Source organism: Callospermophilus lateralis, chromosome 5, assembly GCF_048772815.1.
Source record: "Callospermophilus lateralis isolate mCalLat2 chromosome 5, mCalLat2.hap1, whole genome shotgun sequence".
Classification (NCBI taxonomy): domain Eukaryota; kingdom Metazoa; phylum Chordata; class Mammalia; order Rodentia; family Sciuridae; genus Callospermophilus; species Callospermophilus lateralis.
Window position 1 is genome coordinate 102291258 of NC_135309.1, and position 15940 is coordinate 102307197.

The 15940-nt window shown below is 30.2% G+C and overlaps 1 protein-coding gene across 6 annotated transcripts in view; it reads left to right on the forward strand.

Moving 5' to 3' along the window:
* The window catches only part of Ssbp2 (single stranded DNA binding protein 2), a 335480-nt gene that overhangs the window by 266365 nt on the left and 53175 nt on the right, over positions 1 to 15940 (forward strand). For all 6 annotated transcript variants that reach the window (XM_076857059.1, XM_076857062.1, XM_076857060.1 and 3 more), the window contains one exon: positions 7192 to 7251. In XM_076857059.1, the coding sequence (XP_076713174.1) occupies positions 7192 to 7251 (60 nt within the window). The remainder of the gene's footprint in view (positions 1 to 7191; positions 7252 to 15940) is intronic.

Here is a 15940-nt window from a genome sequence, read left to right on the forward strand (position 1 = left end):
TAAAAATTATATTTTTACTTTTTAATTATTTTATATTATCCTTATCATCACACTATATTTCAGAACTAATATTTTAAAAATTTCTAAAGCCAAACTGAAATATTTAAATTAAGGCATTAGCTGATTTATACATGACTATACCAGTCTCAGGGATTCTAAGAAATACCAAGTTTTTAAGTTAATGACCTGAACATTACTTGCTCTAATATTTTGTGTTCTTTCCTCTGAAGTAGATTTCTCTCATGTCAAAGCATGCACATTAAATCCTATATGATAAATGATATAAACAAAATGTTAAGGAATTCGAGGGAAACAAGCCTGTAGAGATTCTTTGAAGAGGAAGTGACATTTAAACTGGCCCTTGAGGAACTGATAGATGTTTATTTGGCAGAGAAAGGAAAGTACAGAATAATCATAAGAAATAGAGAATATTAGCAGTTGAGCAATATGTAATTTAAGATGTAAAGTTTTATCATATATATCTTAAAAGAATTAGGGAATAGAGCTGGGCATGGTGGCGCATGCCTGAAATTCCAGCGACTCAGGAAGCTGAGGCAGGAGGATTACAAATTCAAAACTAGCCTCAGCAGTTTAGCAAAGGGCCTAAGCAATTTAGCAAGACCCTGTCCCTGAATAAAATATTTTTTAAAAGGTCTTGGGACATAGCTCAGTTGTTAAGTGCCCCTGGGTTCAGTTGCTGGTTTCAAAAATATAAAATAAAGGACAGTATACAATGGTTTATATCACCTATAATTCCACTTTGGGCAAGTCATTTATAAAACAGTTCCATTGAGGTGCCTAGAACCTTCAGAGCAGGAAAAAATTGGACTGAGAAATCTGCCTTCAATTAGTGTAGAGGAAAAGAAAAACTGGTTCCTTCTAATTCTTAGGGAATTGAGATGAACTACTTAAGCACTCTTGAAAGATCAAATGAGAAAAGGGAAACTACTATTTTCCACTAGCAGAAAGAGCAAGGAGTAAGGGAAAGTCTCTTTTAGGAAAGCAGAAGTTCCATGAATAATTCTGCTTCCATGAATTATTCCATGAATAATTCTTGGTATAGTAGAAAATAACAATCCTTTAAAATTGAATGACATCCACTCTGAAATAAATTATGATTCTAAGAGGTATAATTTTTTTCTCTATAAGACAACTTGAGGGCCATCTGGGCACTTGATTTGTATTTCTATTAGAATATTTTTTCTTTTATTTTCTCATCAAATATCTATTGATTTTCTGAAAATATATTTATTTTTATTCCTTCCATTCTTAATTATCCCATTCTTCTAGGCTGTCTTAGGTAAAATAAAAAAATACTATAGACTGGGTGGCTTAAATAGAAATTTATTCCTTGGAATTTTATAGGTTAGAAAACTAAAGATCACAGTACCCAAGGTGAGAGCCATCTTCCTGGTTTGTAGGGTCAGATTCTCAAATGGGGGATGGGGTTGGGGGGGAAGAGAGGGAGAGAGGGAGAGAGAGATCACATGTGCCTCTTTTTGTAAGGGAACTAATCCTATTTATGAGAGCCCATGACCTAATTACCTCTCAAAGACCCCACCTCCAAATAGATACTGGGGATTAGAGTTTAGGTACTTTGTAGAGATACATTCAATCCATACCAGAGGCAGATAATTGAAACAGGTCAAAACAAAAATGTATGCCTGTTAATGCAGTTTCCATATGTCAGAGTACTAGCTATGCTACCCAGTTTATCTTAAGAACCTTCTTACCTCATACATTTTACCAAATTTGTAAACTTTTTTGAAGTACAGCTTTAATTTTTAGTCATTCATAGAACTAACTGCATGCGCTATCAGGTAGGGATGATATGACTTCTGAGGAAAGGAACCAAAGTGAAATATTATTCTCTTTGTGTTCTTTGAACATTCTATTTGTTCAAGATCTAGCCAGATATAGAGGCTATTTTTTCCAGAAAATTGTTTTTCCTTTTAATCACAAGACTAGGAACTTTGAAAAATCCAAAACAGTGGGGAAGGATCGTCATCTGCTTTGTTCAAAGATATCTCCAACCACCTAGAATAGTGCTTTTATGGGTGTTTAATAAATATGTGTTGAATTAGTGAATTTTACTATACCTATTAATCAATAATTTCTGCTTTGTTATTTTCCCAATTGACTATTAATACAATACAACAAAGATCACCATTGTTTATTGGTATATTTCTTTTTTTGACTAGGTTTTCCTATTTCTCTAGAAAGGGTGGTAATAGTTTTTCCAACTCTTTTATAAAGATGGTTTATGTCTTAGTAATTGTTATCCTTATCCCTTTTCACACCCACTAATATTTGTTAATATAAATATTTACAGCCATCCACAATATACTAATCTTTATATTTCAGGCTAATATTGAAAAACACAAAATTATAATTTTATAATGCTACCCCATAAGCTGACTCTGCCTCACAGTACCCCTTGAATAGGGCCTTATAGTCACTAGGAAAGTACAGACAATCCCACTAACATATGTTCATTCACAATGCCATCCACCAGAGAAAAAAAAAAATTGTTCCAAATATTCCATTAAATAAAAACTATCACATCTTTTTTTTTATAATCTGATACTCTTTTATGTACTTTTTAAATTATACATGACAGTGGAATATGTATTTTAACATATCATACATACATGGAGTATAAATTCCCATTTTTGTGGTTGTACATGATGTGGTACACTGGTTGTGTATTTATATATGAACATAGGAAAGTTATGTCTGATTCATTCTACTGTCTTTCCCATTCTCATCACAATTCCTTTCCCTCCACTCTACCCTGTCCAATCCCATGAACCTCCTCTCTCCTACCACCTATTGTGAGTCAGCATTCACATATCACAGAGAATATTTAGCCTTTGCTTTTGGGGGGATTAGCTTAATTCACTTAGCATGATAGTCTTTAATTCCATACATTTTCCTGCAAATGATGTAATTTTATTCTTCTTTATGGATGAGGAATATTCCATTGTGTATATATACCACATTTTCTTTATTCATTCATCCATTATGATGAATTCATAAATTCATCATTAAATTATGAGTTCTGGAAGTTTTCTAATGGAGGTTTTTGGGTCTTCTAAAACCTAGGTTGGTTCTATAGCTTAGCTATTGTGAATTGAGCTGCTGTAAACATTGATGTGGCCACATCACTATAGTATACTGATTAAGTCCTCTGGGTATAAACTGAGGAGTTGGATAACTGGGTCAAAGGGTGGTTCCATTCCAAGTTTTCTGAGTTATCTCCATATTGTTTTCCATAGTGGTTGCACCAATTTGCAGTCCCTCCAGCAATGTATGAATGTACCTTTCCCCCCACATTCTCACCAACATTTATTGTTACTTGTATTTTTAATAATTGCTGTTCTGACTAGAGTGAGATGAAATCTCAGTGTAGTTTTAATATGCATTTCTCTAATTGCTAGTGATGTTGAACATTTTTTTATTTGTTGACCATTCGTATTTCTTCTTCTGTGTCTATTCAGTTCATTTGCCCATTTATTGATTACTTTACTTATCTATTTGTTTATTTATTTTCTGGTCTTAAGTTTTTTTGAGTTCTTTATATATCCTGGAGTTTAATGCTCTATCTGAGGTACAGGTGGCAAGAATTTTCTCCAATTCTGTAGGCTCTATCTTCACATTTTTATTTCCTTTGCATGAAGAAGCTTTTTAGTTTGATACTATCCTATTTATTGATTCTTGATTTTATTTCTTATGCTTTAGGAGTCTTGTTGAGGAATTTGGTTCCTAAGCCCACATGATGGAGAGTTGACTCTACATTTTCTTTTAGCAGGTGCAGAGTCTCTGGTCTAATGCCTAAGTCCTTGATCACTTTGAGTTGAGTTTTGGGCAAGGTGGGAGATAAGGGTCTAATTTCATTTTGTTATACATGGATTTCCAGTTTTCCTGCACCATTTTTGAAGAGGCTCTCTATTCTCCAATGTTTGTTGGTAGTTCCTTTGTCTTGTGTGAAATAATTGTATTTATGTGGGGTTGTCTCTATGTCTCCTATTCTGTACTATTGGTCTTCATGTCTGTTTTTGTGCCAATACCACACCGGTTTTCTTACTATAGCTTTGTAGTAAAATTTAAAGTCTGATATTGCAATGCCTCCTGCTTCACTTTTCTCACTGAGGACTGCTTCAGCTATTCTGGGACTCTTATTTTTCCAAATGAATTTTATAACTGGTTTTCTATTTCTATGAAGAATGTCACCAGAACCTTAATAGGAGTTGCATTAAATCTGTATAGTGCTTTTGGTAACATACTCATTTTGACAATATTAAATCTGCCTATCCAAGAACATGGAAGATTATTCTGTCTTTTAAGGTCTTCTTTAATTTCTTTCTTTAGAGTTCTTTAGTTTTCATTGTAGAGGTCTTTCACCTCTTTTGTTAGATTTATCCCCATGTATGTTTTTTGAGGCTATTGTGATTGGAATAGTTTTCCTAATTTATATTTCACTTGAGTCATCACTGATGTATAGGAATGCAATTGATTTATGGATGTTAATTTTGTGTCCTCCTACTTTGCTGAATTAATTTATGAGTTCTAGAAGTTTTCTAGTGGAGTCTTTTGGGTCTTCTTAACATAAAATCATGTTATCGGCAAACAGGGATAGTTTGAGTTCTTCTTTTCTTATTCATATTCCTTTAATTTCTTTCTTCTGTTTAATTGTTCTGACCAGTGTTTCCAGGACTATGTTGAATCGAAGTAGTGAAAGAGGGCATCCTTGTCTTTTTCCAGGTTTTAGAAGGAATGCTAATTTTTCTCTATTTAGAATGATGTTGGTTGTAGGTTAGCATATATACCTTTTACAATGTTGAGGTATATTCCTACTATCCCTAGTTTTTCTAGTGATTTGCACATGAATGAATGCTGTATTTTATCAAATGCTTTTTATGTATTTATTGAGATAAAATCAAACACTGTAACATCTTTTTGCATTCAGATGAACATGGAAATATCAAATTCTCCATTTCAAATAAAGCACTTAGTATTATCCCAACTTTTGGTATTTAGTAATATTTTTCACATAATTTCCACCTTTCATTTCAAAGTGATTCTGTTATAGATAGGAAGTATTAGTAAATTTTTATTTTTTCGTATTTCAATAAACTGATATTATACTTTGAGTTAATGAATATATTATAAAACATCACATTGTAAAATAAAGGTATCCATTACAAAACCAGTGGCACAGTATCTAATTATTAAATTTCAAAAGTTCAATCAAAATTTACAAGATAGTTTCATAAGTGAAGTTGGGTGATTTTGAAAGGAAAGAGAATATAACAGAGGAGAGTGAATTTTAGAATAAGTGTCTAGCTGTCAGTATGTAGTTTACTTATGAATCCAATTTAGAATAGTTTCAGAAATGAAAAAGGAAGCCAATTTTAATCAAATATGTGAAACCTAAACATTTTAAAATACACTGTTAAAACTGCTATATCTCCCTAAATTTTATCAGCTCCAGATTACTCTACTACCTGAATAATTCCTTTTTTTTTTTCTGTTCATATAAAATGAATTCCTGTGCACATATGAACATATAGGAACACAGTGAACAAAAAACCAAATTTCTAGCTTAATTATAAAGTTCCTCTTGTTGATTTGTCAGACCCTTTAAAAGATACTATAGAAGCCTGGGGTTGTGGCCCAGTGGTAGAGCGCTTGCCTAGCAATGTGAGGCCCTGGGTTCGATTCTCAGCATCATATGTAAATAAATAAAATAAAGGTCTATTGACAACTAAAGAAATATTTTTAAAAACCAATGGTGTATTAAAAAAAAAGATACTTTAGAAAAAAATCTGTCTGGCAGAAATTTTTAGATATTCTTTTTCAGAGACTACTTTTGAAACAGATCTAGAAAACATGTAGTCTTGAGCATAAACTATAGGCCTATTTCTAATACAGTATAAATATAGGATTTAATTTTGTAAAGTGCGTTAAATTTGATTTGCCCATACCTTATCTACTTGCTACCTGTTAAATTAGTCTCAATTTATATTAAATCATTCTTTATATTTATTTAATAATATGCAACCCTTTTTGAGTTAATAACCTGCTTATGTTACATGTAAGGAATCTTATGTTTAATTAATTATGTATTGAGATTATCAGTAAACAAAATTAAACATTTTCAGTGATTTAAAAATGCAACAAAAATGGAATTTTGCATAATTTATAAACTTGTAAAAAAAATTGGTTCTCACATCTGAGTGATGTAAAATATTCTCCCACATTATACAATCACTAAAATGATACATTTAGGACATTTTTCATTTTCTGGATTGAAAGATTCAACACATTTTAGGAGAGCAACTGATTCATCCAACAACATAAATTAGCTTGACTTTTAATAAAAGACCATTTTTTCTTTGGCTAAATATATATACATCATAATCTGTAGGTTCAAAACATGCAATGAAATATTAACTTTAAAACTTATAAACTTTTAAAAATCTTAAAATTTTTTTGCCATTGTAAACAACTACAAAAGAAAAGATTAAATTTGGCAAATTTATGTCATTAAAGGAAATTGATAATCAAATGTTATAATTCTGTCAAAAGTTTATCTTTTGAACTTAATTTATATATATATATATATATATATATATATATATATAGTGATAAAATATCTTAAAAGCTTCCTCCTGAAGTCTTTATTGAGATTCATTTGCCTTTTCAAAAATCTTTTGGCCAATTAGATACTATTATCATTATTATCTTAACAATTCATAACTCTAAAAAGTTCACTGTAGTTAGTTTAATATCTTTGATATTTTTATATTTTCTCTGGAAAAATTTGCAACTATTCTACAAAATAAAAATAGGATGATGGGCTGGAGTTGTAGCTCAGTGGTAGAGCGCTTGCCTCACAGATGTGAGGTCCTGGGTTTGATCCTTAGAACCACATAAAAATAAATAAATAAAAATAAAGATATTGTGTCCATCTACAACTAAAAAACTATTTTTAAAAAATAGGGTGATAATTGTTCTTGGAAACATTTATTCTGCTGAAAGCAGTCACATAAGAAAGTAAATTGGTTTACATTTTGTATAATTCTAAAATTTTTAAAAAGTAGTTTATTTTCAGAACTGTTTTTTACATTGTACTGTTCTGGTTTTTTGTTTGTTTTGTTTGCTTATTTATTTGTTTTACTTCAATAGCCTTTTATGTCACCTCGGTACCCTGGAGGTCCAAGGCCCCCATTGAGGATACCTAATCAGGTAAGATTTGGTGCTACTTAAGTTTTTTTAAAAAAATGGATAAAGAACTTGAAAATGTCACAAATATTTCTTATCAGATAAAATATAAAATTATCCTTTCTCTACCTCACTTAATGCTACTTCTAGTAATATATAGTTTAACTATTGCCTATAGGCTATTTTTGTAAATAAAGTTTTATTAGAATGGTACCACATAAATTTATTTATGTATTCTCTGTGGCTACATTTACAGTACAGTACAGATTTGAGTGGTCATGATGAGACCACATTTGGTTTGCAATGGTAAGATATTTACTGTCTGCATCTTCACAGAAAATGTTTGTCAACTTTTGGAGTCTACCTTATACTTTGATCCTAAATTTAAAGATTTAGATAATTTTGGTAAATGCTGATTATCCTTTCATTTAAAAGATGACAATGAATTTTCAGTGAATGTATCTTGGTTTACTTTCATATAATATAGCTTCAACATCATGCTCTAACACTCATATAAATGTTGCCTAGTTATAATGTCATCTCAGGCAAATAATTAGCTACTTCTAGAAGAGTTAGATTTATTAATAAGAAAATATTTAACAATAAAGCTTCCAATTTTAGTCACAAGAGCTCTGAAGTTCCACAATATTTTGTTCTTATTTTTTAAAATTAATATTTATTTACTAAGGAGAATAAAATATAATTTTTTACTTGTGGAGTTGTTGTTTACTTGAGGATATAGGCAGTGTGCCTGTGTGTATATAATAAAAGCAGAAATTAAGTGATGGTATGGTATGTTTATATCAAAATAATTTTCACAAATAATTGTCACATTCTCTAATTCTGTTATTGTGTACTGCAGTAATATTCCCAATATAAAGTAAACCCTCTTATCACAATAAATTCCTTTTCATTCTTATTCTCTTTCCTTTTTTACTTTTTTCACTATCAAAATGGAACAAGGTAGTTAGTTGCTAATTCACTTCATAGTGACAAAATTGTGCTTCTCCATTCCAAACTTATACTGAAATTATGCTATGCCTTTGAAGTTTCCCAGTGTGCTGTTGTTCTCCAATCCTAGTGCACAGCCAAGTACCAAGACCCCCATCCCAAAGGAGAAATTTAAGCAGAAACCAATTCTGGGTCATCCCATATTTTGATGCTTGCCACTCTTCACATTAGCAGCTGGAGCATTTTTCTCCTACAGACTGAATCCACTATTCAGTACATGGGACCAGGGAATGATCCATGAAGTAAAAAAGAGAAGTACACAAATGCTTCAACATATGGGAATTAATATTTTCTCTATGGGTGAACCTGTATATATTGACAATCATATCTACCTATAGAGTTGTCTAAGTATTTTAAATTTCTTTTTAGAGAATAGAAATTTGCATCTTTTTTGGAGTTTACATGATGTTTCAAATACCCTTCCCTAGCTTTTTTGTATAGCATAAGTCTAGGAAGTTCCTGAAAAAGTGAATTAGCAAAATGTGAAATTTTTGTGTATTACCAGAATATTTCCGATTCTATATATTCTGTAGCAGTGATGAAAATGGTTTTGAATTATGCATTGAATAATTGCATTCATTTAACATTGTCAAAATGCCTGACATTTGCAAGATACTGTGCTAGATTTCGTATCTATAGAGGCTAACAAAATTGAAGACACACTTCTAAGAAGAGGTTGTTGGTAGGGATGTGAAATTGTAAATCTAGATTGTTTGACATTTTTTAAGAAAAACTATGTAATGTCTTTGGAATTTTTAAGGAAACATTTTTAAAATTTGAAGATAATAAAGTTATTATACAGGCTGTCTTTCTTCAAAAATTGTAAAGTCTTTACTACCTAAACATGTTTTAAAACAATTCTTCTCCTCTATGAGTGGCTCTTTTTTGTTATACCCACCAACTCATACACATATTTAGTTAAACTTCAGTAATCCAGATATCTGTTGTCCAAACTTAAAGTGATTATATTTATGCTGTTTTTAAATACTCATGTTAGTACTTTGAATAATATTATTGTAGAAAATGTTTAATCTATTTGGAGCATGACCCTTTCAGGCTCAAAGATGATTCTTCTATTTCATTATGTAGTCATTAAAATAGAAGTGTCAACTATTTTGTTGTCTAATTAGAATGATATATCAAAATATTTTAAATTTAGGTTTCATTTAAATTGATCATGATTTAGTAAAATTTATATATTGTTTCTAAGAAAGTAGGAAGTGAAATATTAACCTCTTCAGTAGGATCGACGATGCATTTAGAATATATGAAAGATATATCTTTAATAAACATAACCTTTACAACTTATAGTTACTAATTTGACTACAGATTTTAATTCGGGATTTTCCAATCTTTTTTTTAATTTCAGACTAAATCCATAATAGTTTATACTGTTTGTATATTTATAGGACTGGGTGTTCAGAATGTGGTCTGATATTACTATGCTGAAAAATATAAGAACAGGTAATAGTATCTAAAATGTTGAAAATCAAATCACAAAAAAATAACAGGGAATAAATATAAATGAACAGACATTTATATGAATAAAAAAAGAAATTAAATCTACAAAATATATCGGACTATACAATTTTACATTGAACTTGGTTCAATTCTCAGAAGGGGACCTTATTGAAACATAACCTAAAGTAGAACAGGTCTTTATTCTTTTATTCATGGATAAAATATCTAATCCAAAAAAATTCACAGTATGTATTCAACACTATGTTGAAGAATCAAGACAACCAGAAATACAGTGACTGTTAATGAAGTAACACCAAGAATAAACTATTGATTTCGTGATCCTGTGTAATTTTGCAAATTTATACTCTATTTCTCTCCATTCCTGAAAAAAGTATCAAAAATTGAGATAACATATAGTAAAACCTGTTGTCCATTTTATATGCTGAAGTTGAATTCAGTAGTCTAAAAACATACTACATCTGGCCATTCTACTGAGACCTTCTAACATATCTGTCAAATAATAGTTGAGTGGTTAAATAAATTATATTTAAATAGTGAAATAGTGTACAATTATTAAAAGACATGCTATAGAAGTAAACATTGATATGCTAACGTGTTTATGATAATATTATAGTATTACCAAATGTAAAAATATGTAATATATATAAAACATATGTAAATATATCACCTTTGTTACATAAATGTACAAACTTTCTCTCATTCATCTTTACCCCTACCACACATATACTAACATTTGTCAAAAACAACCTGTAAAGACCATATCCTTTATTTCTGAGTAGTAGGATTATGAGTGAATTTTGCTTTTTAAAAATTTCAATCTTTTTTAAGGCTTGCATTGAGCTGGTATAACATCTGTGATTAGAGAAAGATATTATTAATTATATAAATAGATAAATGAAAATACAAATATTTTATTCATCTGGTAATTACATATATATATATATATGATTGTCCTTTGGTAATATTTAATGTACAGTTCCTATTGGTAAGAAGAAAAATACAATGGATGCAAAAGATAAGCAGATCTTAATAAGACTTACTTTTCAGATATGGAAAATATTAGCACGCATTTGAACAGAAAAAAAATTTTGCTTGGACACTTAGATATTGAAAATAAATTTACCATATCCCCATGCAACCAAGACGTACATTTCAAGCAAAATGCATAGTTATTCTTCATTACATGTTCTATTATTTAAGATAAATAGTATTTCACATGTCCTCTACCAGTAATTTTCTAGTTTTAGAAAACTTTTCATATGTAGAATTTAACTTTTATTTAGTGATATCAATATGAAACAAATAAGGTAAATCTGTTTTATAGAATAAATAATAGGAATCTTATCATTCTATTAGGGAATTTCTAATTTTAAAAATTAAAAATGAAGTCAGGCATGGTGGCACACATCTATAATCCCAGTGACTTGGGAGGCTGAACCAAGAGGATTGTAAGTTCAAAGTCAGCCTCAGCATCTTAATAAGACTCTGTCTCAAAATGAAATGGACTGGAGATTTATCTCAATAGTAAAGCACTGGATTCAATTCCCAGTACCAAAATAATAGTAATAATAGTAATAATAATAATAAATGAAAATTAAATATTTTTACATGTTTAATATAAATTAGTGAGTAGTGTTGCAAAGCATAAAGTAGTGTTTTGTGTTTTTTTGGCCGTCAAAATATCACTTTCTGTCATTAGGAGCTTCTTATTTTTATTATGATGATTACTATTAATATACTTAAATGACTATTTAAAATCCATTGAGACCATCTTCAAGGCATATTTTTTCTTCATGAAAAAATAAATTTTTAGTTTATGGTTTATGCCAACACACAAACACACAAACATACATACACACACACACACATACACATTCTTTCAGTTATTTTCTACATTTATAGAACAAAGTAAGTAAAAAAATTCAGTATGTATGGCAAAATTAATAATAATAATAATAATAATAATAATAATAATAATAATGACCTGACCGTCTCTTTCGCAAACCAAGAAAAGCTTAGACAGTGAACAGTATATAATCTTACCCAGTTTGAGTTATCTGGAGATTTGTGATATAATATTTAATTTCCATCAAAACATATCTCATTATTTTAGATTCAAATATATCCTTTTTGGATATAATCCAACCTAAAAAATGCATTGCCACTCATTCATTGACTATTCAAAATCACTCTCAGAAAAAAAAAATCCAATAGCTATTCTTTGAGGCTTACTATGTACCAGGCACCATTCTAAATGTGGGGATGTCACTGAATAAACTAAGGAAAATACCCTTTCTTATTAAGCTGATATTCTAATGTAACACCACCCAGTAGAACTTTCTGGCATGATGGAAATGTTCTATATCTGTACTGTCATGTGCAATAGCATGTTTAATCACTTGAAATGTGACTGGTATGACCTGAATTTTTAGCTTGAATGATTTTAGTTAATTTAAATCGAAATAGTTGCATGTGACAAAGGGCTATTACATTCATCTTCATAGTTGAGTGATTAAAATCAAAAAGTTAAAAATATATATCAAATGTTGACTTATATATAGGAACAGTCTTACCCTAAATAATATTTCTGTATTTCGATATCTTCCCTATTGATGATGGATTTTTAGAGAAAAAAGAAAATAATGGTAGTATTGTTCAAGGGACCTAGGTGGGTAATGCACCTTCAGTCCAAAAACCAATCATGTATGACTCTGAGCAGGTGACCTTTTAGGCTTTGTTTTTCTTACCCATAAAATGAGAGAATAGATTCAGATATTTTTAAAATTCCTTCTAGTTCTAACATTTCTTGATTATCTAATTCTACTTCATATCATATAATTGAAAGACCTATTAAAAACTTGTGATGGACAATCAGGTTAACTAAATTATAACTTGAAAGCGTTGAGAAATTCACTATTTTTTTCATCATCAGAGAGTGTTTAGTCTAGGAAATATATACCAGACCTTAAGTTCCTAGAGGATCTTATCACTGAAATCCTGAAGCATCCTTTATAGATGAAATAATTCTTTTATGAATCAAGCAGTTCCTCCATTTAATTACTTCTGCTTTGGTAAAATTTCTGTTACTTCATTTATTTTAAATCCTAGGGTTTACATTTTGTGTTTCAGTACTTTTAGAATGTGTTGATGTGATTATAAGCCTTGATTCTACTTACTTATCAATAGTTTAGCTGTGAACAAATAATAATCTTCATCATAAAAAAAGGATTAATAGTAATGTCCTCAAAAAATCATTGTAAGCATTGATTGAATAAAATAATAAATATAAGGAATTTGGCATAATTCAGATACACTGGCTCACAAGTGTTTATTATCATTGATACTATGCTGTTTTTACATATCCTCATAATTAGTGTTATTTTTCTATGAAAGTAAAGATCTTTTACAGAAAAACAACATGTGCCAAAATTCCAACTAATTAAACAGGTCTGAATGTAATACGTTTAACATGTTACAATTATGGCAATCATCTCAACCACAAGATGCATAAGTTTATTTGTTCTGATATTAAGGATTTAAGGAACATATCAGTTATTCCCATTGATGAACAAAAGCTGTCATCTGGTTATCTCAGGACTGATAAAAGGTATTTTAAAAGATAGAGATTTGACTTATTCTGAAAGATAAACATTAATGGCTCAAGAATTTATAGAGACTCATTTTGAAAGACAACTTTACATTGCTCAAGATTTTTATAAGATTATGCTACATTATTAAGTGATGAGTAGAAACAAGAAAGACTTTTCAATTGTTCTGCTATTCTAAGATAAATTAGAAAAAGTAAAATTTTGAAGAAAACCGTTACCAGCGAAAAAACATCATTGTCTACAATGAAACTTGGAATTAAGTGTCAAAGTTCTTAAGTTTGAGAAAACTTAAAAAAGCAAGAACTTCATGATTACAATTGAAAATAATGTTGATTAGTCATATATTTCCAATTCTCCTCTTCCCTCATTTCTTTATAACTATTAATGGTATTGGCTTCTTTTTTCTTCTTGAAACTCTCATGTATTCTGAGGAGATACTGATTTTGGTTGTCTTCCTAGTTTTATACCTATTCAGTTTTAGTTTCCTTTCTTACCTCATTTTGGTGCTTTTAAAGAATCAAATCTCCCCTCCCACCCCCACCATACCTCTCCTCATATTGGGGATTGAACCCATGGATACCCTAATACTGAGCTACATACTCAGCTGTTTTGTTTTGTTTTGTTTTGTTTTTAACTTCAAGACAAAATCTTGCTGGAGCTGGCCTCAAACTTGTGATCCTCCAGCCTAAGTCTCCCGAGTTGCTGGAATTACAAACTTGAGCCACCATACCCAGCTAAGAATTAAATATTTTACTTTTGTCTTCATTCTTTGAAGTTAGTTCTATGCTCACAATTGTATCACTAATGATTTCTAAAATTATCTAATCTAAATTTTATTCCTTAAATAATTATTTATCATTCTGTGCTAGTTGGAACAGATAGGGCCCCATGCTTACAGAGGTTACAATCTGGAGATAATAGAGAAGAAAATAAGTTATGGTGGTATACAAGTTCTGTAAAAGTGAGGTATATCTTCTAAGAACACATTAAAAAAAAATCTGTGCCTTCCCTCCATGCTAGGAAATCCAGGAGCTAGAAAGAGGCTATGAAAAGATAGGAAGTGGCCATTGTGGTTATGATGTGATTTATATTATATACACTGATTAGTAAATAAGAACACATATTGAGAATAATGAAAGCCAGGTTTTCCAGTGTTAGATATTTACAAATGAGAAAGGAAGAGGGCTGAGGTATCTGATTTCAACTAGAGATTATGGATTTATTGTATTACTGAATTTATGGCATACAGATGTGCCTGCCACATAAATACACACAAATAGAGATAAAAATTAGTTATAGATGTACATGAGTATGCATATGTTTGTACCTGTACACATACTTAGATTTGCAAACTCATTGTTTATTGAGAGGGTCTAAAAGTGGTGTATCCAATTAATAAGAATACTCTGATAATCCAGATATTGATGCCTAATGGCTATCTGAAATACAGGTATGTGTGTATGTGTGTGTGGGTGCATGCATGTGCACACATATACACACATGTAGATGTATGGATGGATAGACAGACAGCAGACAGGAACAAACAGAAAGGGATCATGAGAAAAAGGGTGGAAATAAGACAAATGTGATGAAATATTAACAACTGGGGAACTGGGTCAAATTATATGGTGATTTTATGTACTATTCAGTCAATTTTTCGTAAGTTTGAAATTTTAAACACGTCAACAATGGCCACTTTGAGCATTCTGAGGAAAGATTTTTAAGTTTGATTTGTATTTTGTCTTGTTTTTCTTTCCTTTTAAAAAAAAAATTGGTGCATTCGTCTTTGTTCTAATGGTTGGCATTTGGATATTATTGATGAAAACATGAATAGGAGAAAAGGAAATTTGTATAGGTGAAGATTAAAATGTGAATGTGCCAGTGACAAAAAATTAGCCTAGAGAAGTAAGCAAGGAAAAGCTTATAATTGGAACTCTATAATAGATATATATTGGGTGTGCTTGTAAACAAAAAAATTAAAAGAATTATGAAAGTGGATTAAGAAATTACTATTCTTTACTGCATTGCAAATGAAAACAATTAAGGAAACAGTTCTTATCAGGTTCTGTAAGTTTATCAATGTTAAATCTCTCTGAAATATTTGAATATTTCACTAAACAAGATTTTCTAATTTTAAGTTAAATTAGAAAATCTTTATAGAAGTTCTCATTATGATGTGTGGATACTCATAACATCAGCAAATTTAAATCTCTAGTAGGTGGATTCACTTCTACATGCTGCTCAGACAACTGTTAGAAACTTGTGTTTAGTATGTATCCCAGCATAAAGCAAACCTTATCTATTTTGTATTCCAGCGTAAAACAATCCTTATTAATCTTAATCTTTTTCAGTTCTAGTTTCCTTTTCCTGTCTAATCAAATTGTTTGAACTTAATAGGAATATTTTTCTTAATCATTTCTTAGGTCAAATGTGACTAAAATAAAAAATACATTGGTCTGTTGGCATTTTAGTCCTGTTTCTATTGAAACAACAAATAAGTAAAATATTCTGTAAAAATAACTTACTGTTTTAACAATATATATATTTTTAGTTGTAGATGGACACAATACCTTTATTTTGTTTAGTTTTTTTATGTGGTGCTGGGGATCAAA